Raw genomic sequence first — 12855 nt, 5'->3', positions numbered from 1 at the left:
TTTCCCAACATTATAACTGCAGGGGTTGCTCAGATCAAAGGGAACCAATAACCCCCTAGGCCTCCTCTGGTCTTATTTTTCTCCATAGCACTCACTGCCTCATAAAAAACAACCTATAAATGTGAAGTTCTTGTTTCCTTAAAGTCTCCACCCACTGGAATGAGGGGCTTTGTGACTGAATTTTGCTGTTTTGAGGAAGCTGTGCCCTCAGAGGCCAGAACAGATTCTGGCTCAGAGTCAATGCTCAGTAGATACTTCAGGAATGAATACAATGAGCAAAGATGAAAGTGCAAAGAAATTCATCCCACCATCATTGTAATGAAAGCCATTCAAAGGCACTTCAATGTTGAAGAGTGACATAAGTCAGAAGACAGATACAGTGTAGAATAACGGTAGGAGTAATCATTCTAAGAGAGGAAATTCTCCAAGACTTTTTAAATTTATTTTTAATTTGTTTGTTGTTGTTGGTAATCCTCACTCAAAGATATTTTTTCATTGATTTTTAGGGAGAGTGGAAGAGAGAGGGAAAGACAGAAACATTGATGTGAGAGAGTGTTACGGCCAAAGGAGAACCTCATTGGGGGGCGGGGGTGGGGGGGCGGTGAAAGGATTGAGAAAAGACAGGCAAGAGAATGAAAGCTGGATCTCGGTGGGACGCTGCTCCCTGATGAGGAGACAGCGCCAGCGCCCACAAGCCGTGTCTTTATTTTATAGCAGATGCCACGAGGCAAAGTAGGGGCATGATCACGTTGTTTACAGCATTCTCGTGAGTTTCAACCTCACTTAACTACATGTACCCGAACTCTACCACAAGGCACGTGGGGCTATGAGTTCAGACCATAGATTCAAGCTCACAACCACAGCCGTTGGCTATGATTGTGCTGGGAAGGCCCTGCCCTCCAACTGGGACATGCACGTTGCATTGAGAGGACCCTGTCCTTTCATTAATCCCAGGCCTGAACCTGGCCAAAACACTGTAACCGCGCCCCACAAGAGGGACACATCGATTGGTTGCCTCTTCCACCAGCCCCGATCAGGGCCCTGGCTGGGGAGGAGCCTAAAACCAAGGTATACGCCCTTTACCGGAACCAAACCCAGGACCCTTTGGTCTGCTGGCCAAAGGGCTTTCCACTGAGCTGCCTAGGGCTTCTAAAGACTTTTTATAGAGTAAATAAAATGTCCCATGGCATAATGTTCAGATTTTTTTGCTAGAAATTCATACGATGTATAGAAATCAAAGTATAATAAGTGAAAAACAGTACATATTTAGTAGGTGGAGTTAGAAAAGCCTTCTCTTTAGATTCATACCCCAATATTAGGGTTGGGTTCAGGTTCAAAGACACATCTGGGATTCGGACTGACAAGTTCCCACAAGCTGCTCAGAGTCACGGGATAAGGTCTAGGCCACCCCTGAGAGGGACTGAGGGCAAGAAAAGTGGCCACAGTGGAGGACCCAGGGCACAGTCCATCCTTGACTCCTGCTCCTGCCCCTCAGCACCAGTACCTGGTCACACCCTTCATAGATGCCACCAGAGAGCTGGGACGTGCTGGAGCCAAGCCCCTGACCTGGCATCAGGAATGAGGGTGGAGGTAGAGTGCGGGCATATGGGTTTAGCAGCCTCCAAGTACCAGATAAGAGCAAATGCAGGTAAGGTAACCCCAGAGTTGGGTTCGCTGAACTCCAGGACCCTGAGAGTTGGAGTGGGGCGGGTGGCTATAAGAGGTCAACTATGCACAGGGCTGGGCACCATTGAATCCCAACCCAGACTGAAGACCAGACCAGACCAGACCAGACCAGACCCCTGCAGGTGAGAGGAAATCCCATGTGGGGTGGGGCAGGTGCATCTGGAGGGACAGCTCCGTCTTGCTCTTAAGGGCAGAGCAGTAGAGGCCCAATATCTGGTTGTGAGAAGGAGGGGCTGGAGGTCTTCAGTTTTGGGACTTTTACCTTAAAGGAACTTGGGACATAGAATTAAAATGGGGAGGGACAGACAGCCCCATCATTAGGTGCTCTGCATGGAAGGCTGTCTCTGGCCTGGACTTGTGGGTCTAGAGGGAGCAGGTGGATGGAGACTGAGGCTCCTGGGTCTGAGCGGGAGGTGGGCGCTCCTGGGTTTGGGCAAATAGAAGGAACGTGGAGACCAGGAGTCCTGCTTCCTGAACTCTCTGTCTTTCCAGCCCCAGCACAGGAGGCCCTTCCTCCGTGGCAGCCACAGAGGCTCAGACAGGGCACATGGCAGTTCCCCGGCTCCCACCCGTGCTGCTCCTACTGCTATCCTTCACCCTGGGATCGGCTGGACAAGCAGGTGAGGACCAGCCTGGGAGTCCTGCCCCTGCCCCTGGGCCTCACAGTCCCCCGCATCCCCTCTCCAGGCCCCCTCTCTCCAAGGAGCCCCTGAGTCAGGACCCTCCGCTGCAGCAGCCTCCTCCCATGGAGACCCGCCCCCTGGCCTGTGGCCCCTCTCTTCCTGCTCCCTCCTGACTCCTGGGCTCTGGGTGCCCTCCAGGCTGCTTCCCGCCCTCAGTGTCTCTCTCATCAGAAGCTGGGGCTGCCTCCAGATCAGCTGCTGCCCTGGGTTTTTTGATCAGCCTCCCTCTGTCTCTCTCCATCTCCGTCTGCAGTTGTCACTGCCCTGGGCTCCATGTCTGCCTCTGCCCTCCTCCACGCCTCTCTGTCTGTCTCTCTCTCTATCACTGTCTCTGCGCATCCATCCCCTGAGGCCTGCTACCCACGCTTTTTCCAGGTCTCCATCCAGCCCAGGATACCGGGGAGAGGATCTTTAATGGAGTTGTATGTCCAAGAGGCTCCCATCCCTGGCAGGTGGCCCTGTATGACAACAATAAGTTCCAATGTGCAGGCGTCCTGGTCAACCAGCAATGGGTGCTCACCGTCGCCCACTGCCACCAGAGGTATGGGACAGGGCAGCCAGTGCCACTCTATGTCCCTCTCTGGGTCCTTCCCTTTCTCTCTCTCTCTCTCTGGGCTTCTGTCCTCCTAACTCTGGGTCTGTGTACCCTTCTCTCAATCACAGTGTCTCCCTGTGATCATTACTTTTTTTTTCTTAAGTGAGTATATTGTGCAAATGGGTAGTGATCTTCTGGTTGATGGAAATGCCCAGAGGATCAAGGCCACACAGTCCTTCATCCACCCCCGGTATATCAACCACACCGATAACCATGACATCATGCTGGTGAAGCTGAGCAGCCCGGCCACGCTCTCGCCCACTGTGAGCACAATCGACCTACCGTCCAGCTGCAAAGACCCTGGGACAAGCTGTACTGTGTCTGGCTGGGGCGTCAGCACCGGGGATAGAGGTGAGGCTGCCCCTGTGACCCCAGTCACCAAGGTCCCAGCTCCCTTCTTCCTCAGGCCGCAGACACAGGGGACAGATCCAAGGTTCCAGACGCGCCCCCTCCCCCCCAAACACCTCCGATCTCAGATCCAGGAAGCCAGACCCCCAGGGCATGCACCTTCAGATCAGGAAGTTTGACCTTTAGACATAGGTTCCCCCAGGACCCATCCCGCAGACCCAGGCGTTTAGAACCCCAGTCACCACCTCACGCAGAGCCAAGTGGTTAGGCTCCAAGCTGCTTCCCCCCTTTAGACCCAGGAGTCATGGCCTCCAGGCACCTTCTCCCTCAGACGAAAGGAGACCTGGTCCACAGCCCCCTTCTACCCAGGAGGTGTCCCTCAATGCCAGCACCTCGTCCCTCCCTTGGTAGCTGCCACCAGGGATGGTGGGGCTGGAACGTGCGGGGGCCAACCCCCTGGCCTGGCCTGAGGAATGCGGGTGGAGGTAGAGTGCGGGCATCTGGCTTTAGCTGCCTCCAGGTTCCAGATAAGAGCAAATGCAGGGAAGGTAACCCCAGACCTGGGTTCGCCTGAACTCCAGGACCCTGAGAGTTGGAGTGGGGAGGGTGTGCTATAAGGGGTCCACTCTGCACAGTACGTTATAACCCAGGTGTTCAGACACAGGTCCCTTCCTTCCGAAAACCCGGAAGTCCAAGAAATAGGACCCTTTTCATAACTATGGTACTGAGTCACCCAGCTCCTCCTCCTTCCATGTCCGGGGTCCCCATCCTTTATATCAGCACCCACTGGTCCATAAGACCCAGCCTCTGACTGCCCCACCCCCTCCAACATCTGCAGCAGCAACAAATCAATCCGACCTCATGTGCTCGAATGTCAACATCATCTCCTACCGGGAATGCAAGCGGTCGTACTGGATCCTGTTGAAAAAATACATGCTCTGTGCGGCTCCACCCCGCGACGGGCTCTCAAACAGCTGCAAAGTGAGTCCCCTCCTCCCCTGCCCAGGGTTCCGCTTCTCAGTCCAGGCCTGTCTCCCCCTCCGTCCAGTGTCCCGGGGCCTGACCCTGGTGCTGAGCCTTCCCTCACACCTTACCAGCCCCGCTTTCCTGGCTCTGTCTCCTCAGTTCTCTGCCCGGCTGAGGGTGGGAGCCCACGGGAGACTGTGGGGCCTTAGGGGCGGGCACAAAGCTGAAGGATAGAAACTGGGTGTGGGAATGGCGCTGGGACTATGGGGAGGGCAGTGAGGCACTGGCTATGAGCACAAGCTTTAAGGGCATACCAACAGCTCAGTGACCAGGAAATATCATATTCCACTGAAATATTTAAAAAATAATCCATGGCCGAAACCGGTTTGACTCAGTGGATAGAGCGTCGGCCTGCGGACTGAAGGGTCCCAGGTTCGATTCCGGTCAGGGGCATGTACCTTGGTTGCGGGCACACCCCCAGGAGGAGGTGTGCAGGAGGCAGCTGATCAGTTTCTCTCTCATCGATGTTTCTACCTCTCTGTCTCTCTTTCTTCGCTTCTGTAAAAAAATCAATAAAATATATTTAAAATAAAATAATACATGATTAGCAAAGCATCAGAATTTTCAACAAAAGAAGCAACCAGAATGGGCTGCATTTCCCATTGGCTTCGGGCTTCTATGTGATTCAGAGCAGCACTGTAATGACCTGGTCTTTATCTAAAACTGGAATACCACCCTAGCCAGTTTGGCTCAGTGGATCGAGCATAGACCTGCGGACTGAAGGGTCCCAGGTTGGATTCCAGTCAAGGGCACATGCCCAGGTAGCAGGCTCAATGCCCATTATGGGGCGTGCAGGAGGCGGCCAATCAATGGTTCTCTCTCACTGATATTTCTACCTCTCTCTCCCTCTCTCTTCCTTTCTGAAATAAAGAAAAAATTTTAAAAATAACACAAAAGAACCTGGAAAGCAGGTTGCTCATGGATTTTTTTCATATTAAATTTGACTTTTAAAATATGCCTTAAAATGTTTGTTGCAGTCACTGAGATGCATGCGCCTGAGGCTCATGCCCTGCTTCTATGTCTGTGTCTCTGGTTCTAATTCTGAAGAAAGAAGGAGCCCCTCCCTTTTGTTCTCCCTTCCTCATCTCTGTAGCCTCCTCTCTGACTCTCAGAACCCTCTCTCCGAATCGCTCCTCACACCTCACTTCGTTTTATTTCTAATATTTTTATTGATTGCAGAGAGAAAGGGGGAGGGAGAGAGAGAAACAACAATGATGAGAGAGAATCATTGATCGGCCGCCTCTGCACGCCCCCACACGGGGGATCAAGCCAGCAACCCAGGCATGTGCCCTTGGCCAGAATCAAACCTGGGACCCTTCAGTCCACAGGCTGATGCTCTATCCACTGAGCTAAACCAGCTAGGTCCTCACACCTCATTTCATTTTCTGGTTCCCTCTGTGTTCTGTATTGTGATCTCTCGCTTTCTGTCCCACCCTCCCTCCGTCCCCCTCTTCCTCTCTCTCCGGCCTCCATCAATTCTTTTTTATTTTCTCCATCTCTGCCTCATTCCCTAGCCCTAACATTCTGCTTCTCTGTCTCCTTCATCCTTCCCTTTCTTCTTCTCTCCATTCTTCTCTCTCTCTCTTTCATCCTTTGCCTCTTTGTAACCCCACTATCTTTGCTCACATCTGCATCTCAGCTTTCAGGGGTGGTGAAATGGTATGTGTTAGGAAGAGAGGTGATGGGACAAGGTTGAATGTCCTAAAAATGGGGGATTCCCCATGGTCCCCCACTGAGGACCTGATTCATAATTCTGCAAACTGTGCAGGGACACAGAGTCGCAACCTAGGGACAGTCCCGCACTTGTTGAACGCACTCGCTTCTCTTAAACTTCCTATATTTGAACCTGGTGGTCCGAACTTTATTTTGCACTAGAGCCTGTAAATTAGGGCATTGGTCCCGCCCCTGGTTTCCAGGACTACCCTGTTCCCTATCTCTGGGTAAGGCAATGAATGGGATTCCCTGGAGGTAATGCTTCTTCTCCCAGGGGCTTGACAAATAAATGGGGCGCTGACATACTGTAAGCCCCACCCACTCCCTTTGATTGGCTGGGGGTCAAGCCAATGTCTCCTGAAAACCTGGACGGTCCTCTCCATGATAGTATTAATTCTTGCTCTGCCATTGGTTCCCAGAGACAATGAGTCTCTTCCCATTGGCCAGGTGGTAGGCTGAGTTCTGGAAGGATAAAGGCCTGAGAAGCCTGGTGTCTGTGGGACCTCATTGCTGGTTATTTTGAAATCAATGCTAATCTGCTCTCTCCCCTCCAGGGTGACTCCGGGAGTCCGCTGATTTGCGAAGGTTCCCTGCAAGGCCTGGTGTCCTCCGGCTATGTCCCTTGTACTCCGCCCTTTGAGCCAGTGATATACACCCGCATATGCATGTACCGCAAATGGCTGTATAAAACTATGAAAGCAAATTCCTAATCTCTCCATGCTTTCATCCTCCATCCCTATGCCCTGAACAGGGCCTTCCCAGAAATAAAGACATCCCTGACTTGCAGCCGTATTTGACTGTCTCATTTTCAAAGTTGCATGAAACCGTCAACAACATTCTAATAAACATTTGCAAAAACCTACGAGTTAAACATAAAACACAAAAACGTCAGTGCTGGTGAAGATGCGGGGAGACCCCGGCCATGGTCTCAGGGGAAGTGGAGAACAATTTTTATGACACAAGGTTAGGCAAGGTGAGTCCACAGTCTCATTCATCGCTTTTGACCTAGGAATTGTGGTAAATCCAAAACGTGGGCAAGGTTTGAATTCATCACAACACTGTGGGGAGCTGGAAAGGCCATGACATACTCAGCCACAGGGCGCCTTGTGTGCCATGCCAGCTCAGCCTGGGTCAGTGACCCTGAGAGGGGGCCGTGAAAGGCTTAGAAAAGACAGACAAGAGAATGAAAGCTGGGTCTCAGTGGAACACTGCCCTCTCGGGTGGAGAGAGACAGCGTCAGCGCCCACAAGCCGTGTCTTTATTCTATAGCAGATGCCAGGAGGCACTGTAAGGGCGTGGTCAAGATGTTTACAACATTCTCGTGGGTTTCAATCCCACTTCACTACATGCACCTGAACTCTATCAAGCCTGCATCACTCAGGCACGTGGGGCCATGTGTTTGGACCATAGGTTCCAGCTCACAACTACTCCTGTTGGCTATAATTGTGCTGGGAGGGCCCTGCCCTCCAAGCTGGGACTTGCACGTGGCAATGAGAGGACTGTGCCCTCTCCTCATTCCAAGGCTTGAACCTGAGCAAAACACTGTAGCTGTGCCCCACATATTAGCTGTCATAGCAAAACAGTGGAAATGCTGAACCTCTCCCGAGTTATTCCATGGCTTATGTCAACAACAAATGGATGTAGGTCAGGAGACTAATGATGCTGTTCAGATTAATAATTATGCAGAACTGTGAGTGTCACTCAGAATGCATATGCTGTCTTTTGTTAAATGCAAAAAAAGAAACAAAAATCGTATATGTCTGAGATCGTCACCGTGTAAAAAGAAATAGTCACAGAATAAGAGCATGTACCAAACTGCCTGTGGACGGAGTCCTGGGTGCCTCCTTCCTTCCATGTCCCTTTCTGTGCCCGTGCACCTCTACAACCTGAACAATATGGTGGGGACCTCTGAGGAGCAGAGGTTGGGGCGAGGAGACCTTCACAGAGGGAGGTGGGAAAGGAAAATGAACTGATTTTGGAATCTCACCCTGTCACCTGCTCCCACTGACACAGTGGCGTGTTCCTCTACATTTTCCAGGCTTCAGTTTTACAGAGATAGAGGGGGAGAGAGAGAGAGAGAGAGAGAGAGAGAGAGAGAGAGAGAGAGAGAGAGAGAGAAAGAAGAAGAAGAAGAAGAAGAAGAAGAAGAAGAAGAAGAAGAAGAAGAAGGAGGAGGTGGAGGAGGAGGAGGAGGAGGAGGAGGAGGAGGAGGAGGAGGAGGAGGAGGAAGAGGAGGAGGAGGAGGAGGAGGAGAAGGACAAGGAGAAGCAGGAGGAATAGAGAACAGGAAGGCCTACTTCACACGTGTGCAAAGGGATGTGAAAAGAGGTCTGAGCACGTCACAGATGAAAAACGAGGAGAGAAGGGCCACATTTTCAGAAAGGATGGCGCTGGCACGTAGACAGGACACCAGAATCCATCGAGGCCACAAGTGAGCACCAGAGTTTGGAGGAAGAGAGAACAGTGGGGGTGGAAACAGAGGTAGGTGGGCTCCTATTCTCACCGTGTGCCTGGAAGGGGCCTCTGGATGAGAGGAGGGAGGAGGGAGGAGGGTGGAGTCCCCTGTGTCTCAGAGCCTGGCAAGACCAGCAGGTTCCTGGTACCCTGGGCTCCCTGGGCAATGACCACAGTCCCTGCTGACTGAGGGTCTTCTCCAACCAGCTGTGATAGGCAGTTAGGCAGACATGAGCACAGCAAGGAACACAGACCGGGCAAAGAAGGTCACCAGGGCAAAAAGCCCAGATGCCTAGCAAGGGTCAATATTGGGAAAACAAGGACCTCACCCTCAGGATAACCCACCCCCTGTCCCCCAGCACATGGCTGGTCATGTAGTTTTATTCCCTGGGGATAACGTCTAGGCCTCAGCTGTATTTCAGTTCCTGGCCCAGAAAAACAGCAAAACTCAGACAAGTGATGCCATGGCTACCTCAGGACCCCTTGCCCAGGCACTGACCAATCAGTGGAGACCACGACCCTGAAAGAACACACCTGGAAAGCTGATGAATATTTTATTGAGTCCCTCCCCTGAGACCTCCCCAATGATTCCCACCTGCAAGAGGGAGATAAGTCCCCTCCCTTCTGGGGAGCATGCCCCAGACATTCCCTCTCCCATCTTCTTCCCCTACAGGCATTACTCTCCTAAACTCTAAGGGAGTCCAGGAGAATTGCAACCAGGGGAGCAACGAGCAGCGGCCGACTAACCCCCTGAGCCTGTCTCCAATCCCCTCTTTGCCCTGACTTCCCAGTGAGCCAGAGCGGCCCAACCTGGACTCTCCTAACGCTTCCATGTTGAGCCCTTCCTTACGTCATTGTCCTGGCTATGCTTTTGCTGCGGCCAACAAATCCTTTGCTTGCTGTGCTGCACGTTGTTTCTTGATTGAATTCTTTCCTACAAGAAGCTAACAACCGAGGTCTCTGCATCTCCCAGGTCACAGAAGAAATGAAAGCAAACGCTATCTGATTAGGATATTGTTGGCATTTTAAAAATATATATATTGATTTTTCACAGAGAGGAGGGGAGAGGGATAGAGAGTAAGAAACATCGATGAGAGAGAAACATCCATCAGCTGCCTCCTGCACATCTCCCTACTGGGGATTTGTCCACAACCAAGGTACATGCCCTTGACCGGAATCAAACCTGGGACCCTTGAGTCTGCAGGCAGACACTCTATCCACTGAGCCAAACTGGTTAGGGTTATGAGTCCCTATCTATTTTCAGCCCCATGTGAGGTGGGGGAAATAGACAATGAACAAATGCATAGAAAACAAACCATGCTACAGAGTTGAAACAGGAATTTTAGGGGTAACATAGGACAGGTTTAGGAAATTTTAGAAATTTTTAAAATGAAGGGGACCATGGAGGAAGCACAGGGCTGCAGAGAGCAGGAGGTATATTTCCATAGAATAGGGGAAGCTGAAAAGCTGCAACAGGCACATTTCCAATGAGGGAGCTGGGAACACAAAAAGCCCTATATTTACAAAATAAGGGGAAGGAAGCCCTTCATCCAGAAGGAGAAGAAGAAAGCCCAAAGGGAATAGGAAAACAATACGAAAGGAGTGGGAGAGAACCTCACATGTCCCATGTGAGACTCCACCTTGAGCCCAGGAGTTACTATAGTAACCAGTCTAAGGGTCTAGTGACCAATCAGAGGGGATATCAAGGCACCAGGATCTGCAGCCTTTATAAGCCATAGGGAAAAGGAACTCAGTGGGATCCTTTCCCCCTCCCCACGTGGGAGTCTACATGTTCTTCAATAGATCTTCTCCTTTGCTATACCACTTTCTGTCCATGGGTTCATTCTTCGATTCCGGGAGACAAAAGAATCCGGGTTCCAGTCCAAAAATTCCGTTTCAGAGTTAAGTGCTATAATGAAATATCAGAGATGGCAAGAAGAGCTACCCCTGGAGACTGGGAAAGGTTTGTTGGTTAATTTGGATTCCACATGGAGATTCAGCTCAGAATTAGATTTGGAATTGGTGGTTTGTGATCCAATTCTAGACTTGCGATGAGATCTGAACATGACCTCGAGGTCTATCTAAGAAGACTCTGGCAGTGGGAGCAACACCAACACAGAAACTTTAAACCAGAAAGGAAACCTGCAGGACACATGAGATGAAGGGGCTCCATGGAGCATTAACTCACTAGCTCAGCAACCTCCTCAAAGACAATTACCATCACCATCACTTTCTCTCCATTTGTCCATCCACAGAGCTATGGCTCTACCCCTGGGGCACTTCCCTCCCCAGTTCCGGGAGGGCTGCCTCCTTTCCAGAATTTACACCCAGAAGGGACCCTGTCTAACAGACTTGAGGAGAACTCTTCTCCTGCCTCACTTTGGGAAGAGGAGAGCAGTTCCCTGAAGTAATCCAGGGGTCTTCCTCTCCCTCCTCATTGGCCAACATTGTATTACATGTCTATTTATAAACCAATCCCTGGACAGCAGACATTCCCCCCGCCCCCCTTTGTGCAGTGAAGCTCATTTGTAGTCACATGAGCACAGCAGGTTGTCCAAACGAAATCAAGGTTCTGATAAGTGGCAGACGGAGTGCATGCTGGGTAGGGAACACCAATGTCTATGATGGGTCAACTTGTAGGACCGAGGTAGAATTGGATTAAAGATCTGAATTGAGATTACATGGGCTTACACTAAGGAATGAAGCATATTTGGGGTCTGAGTTAGAAGTGAGGCTTAATTCCACTGTTAGGGATCAGCCGTCTAGTAGTAATCTGACAATCGTTGCTGTGTTACTCCATGCAAATGCCAAAGTCCTACCTTGGTCCTCAATCCCCGTGTCTTCCAAAACCTTGAGGCCTTTGAACCCATCCCCCAACCTTGTCCCTCTGATTCATTCAGCTCCAATAAAAAAGTCTTCCCTGCTAGAACATTCTAGGTCTCCCTCCTCTTCTCACCTGCCCATCACTCTGCCAGCACTCACGGCTCCCAAGTAGCTACATGAATCCATCTACCACCTCCTACAAGATTTTGTTCCAATGTCCTCTTCACCTGGGGTCTTTCCAACCACCTTTCCCAATATTATAACTGCAGGGGTTGCTGAGATCAAAGGGAACCAATAATTCCCTAGGCCTCCTCTGGTATTATTTTCTCCATAGCACTCACTGCCACATAAAAAACAACAGCCTATAAATGTGAAGTTCTTATTTCCTTACTTAAGGTCTCCACCCCCTGGAATGTGGGGCTTTGTGTCAGAATTTCACTGTTTTGTGGAATGTGTGCCCTCAGAGGCCAGAACAGATTCTGGCTCAGAGTCAATGCTCAGTAGATACTTCAGGAATGAATACAATGAGCAAGATGAAAATTCAAAGAAATTCATCCCACCATCATTGTAATGAAAGAGTTTCAAAGGCACTTCAATATGAAAGAGTGACAAAAGTCAGAAGACAGCTATAGTGCAGAATAAAGGTAGGAGTAATCATTCTAAGAGAAGCAATTGTCCAAGACTTTTTAAATTCATTTTTTAACTTTTTGTTGTTGTTGTTAATCCTCACCCAAGGATATTTTTTCATTGATTTTTAGGGAGAGTGGAAGAGAGAGGAAAAGATAGAAACATCGATGGGTCTCTCTAGACCAGCCGTGGGCAAACTACGGCCCACGGGCCGGATCCGGCCCATTTGAAATGAATAAAACTATTGAAAAAAAAGACCGTACCCTTTTATGTAATGATGTTTACTTTGAATTTATATTAGTTCACACAAACACTCCATCCATGCTTTTGTTCCGGCCCTCCGGTCCAGTTTAAGAACCCATTGTGGCCCTCGAGTCAAAAAGTTTGCCCACCCTTGATCTAGACACATCGATTGGTTGCCTCTTGCACCAGCCTTGATCAGAGCCCATGCTGGGGAGGAGCCTGCAAGGTGCATGCCCTTAACTGGAATCAAACCCAGGACACTTGGTCTGCTGGCCAAAGGGTTTTCCACTGAGTGGCTAGGGCTCCTTAAGACATTTTATAGAGTAAATAAAATGTCCTATAATATAATGTTCAGACTTTTTTGGTAGAAAATCATACGGTGTATAGAAATCCAAGTATAATAAGTGAAAAACAGTACATATTTAGTAGGTGGAGTTAGGAAAGCCTTCCTTTAGATTCATACCCCAATATTAGGGTTGGGTTCAGGTTCAAAGACACATCTGGGATTCGGACTGACAAGTTCCCACAAGCTGCTCAGAGTCACGGGATAAGGTCTAGGCCACCCCTGAGAGGGGCTGAGGGCAAGAAAATGACCACAGTGGAGGACCCAGGGCACAGTCCATCCTTGACTCCTGGTCCTGCCCCTCAACGCTAGTA

The 12855-nt window shown here is 50.2% G+C and overlaps 1 protein-coding gene across 1 annotated transcript; it reads left to right on the top strand.

The window, feature by feature from the left end:
- Positions 1-2233: 2233 nt before the first annotated feature.
- LOC308531338 (kallikrein-7-like) lies at positions 2234-6761 on the top strand (the record flags this gene model as incomplete). Its single annotated transcript, XM_081108305.1, has 5 exons — positions 2234-2306; positions 2745-2910; positions 3068-3315; positions 4151-4293; positions 6606-6761. 5 exons carry the CDS (start codon positions 2234-2236, stop codon positions 6759-6761), a joined length of 786 nt encoding a protein of 261 aa, XP_080964431.1.
- Positions 6762-12855: the final 6094 nt, after the last annotated feature.

The sequence above is a fragment of the Myotis nattereri genome (genome assembly GCF_964212035.1).
Source record: "Myotis nattereri genome assembly, chromosome: 15".
Taxonomy (NCBI): Eukaryota; Metazoa; Chordata; class Mammalia; order Chiroptera; family Vespertilionidae; genus Myotis; species Myotis nattereri.
The sequence above is the reverse complement of the archived record's forward strand: the minus strand, read 5'-3'. Positions and strand labels throughout refer to the sequence as shown.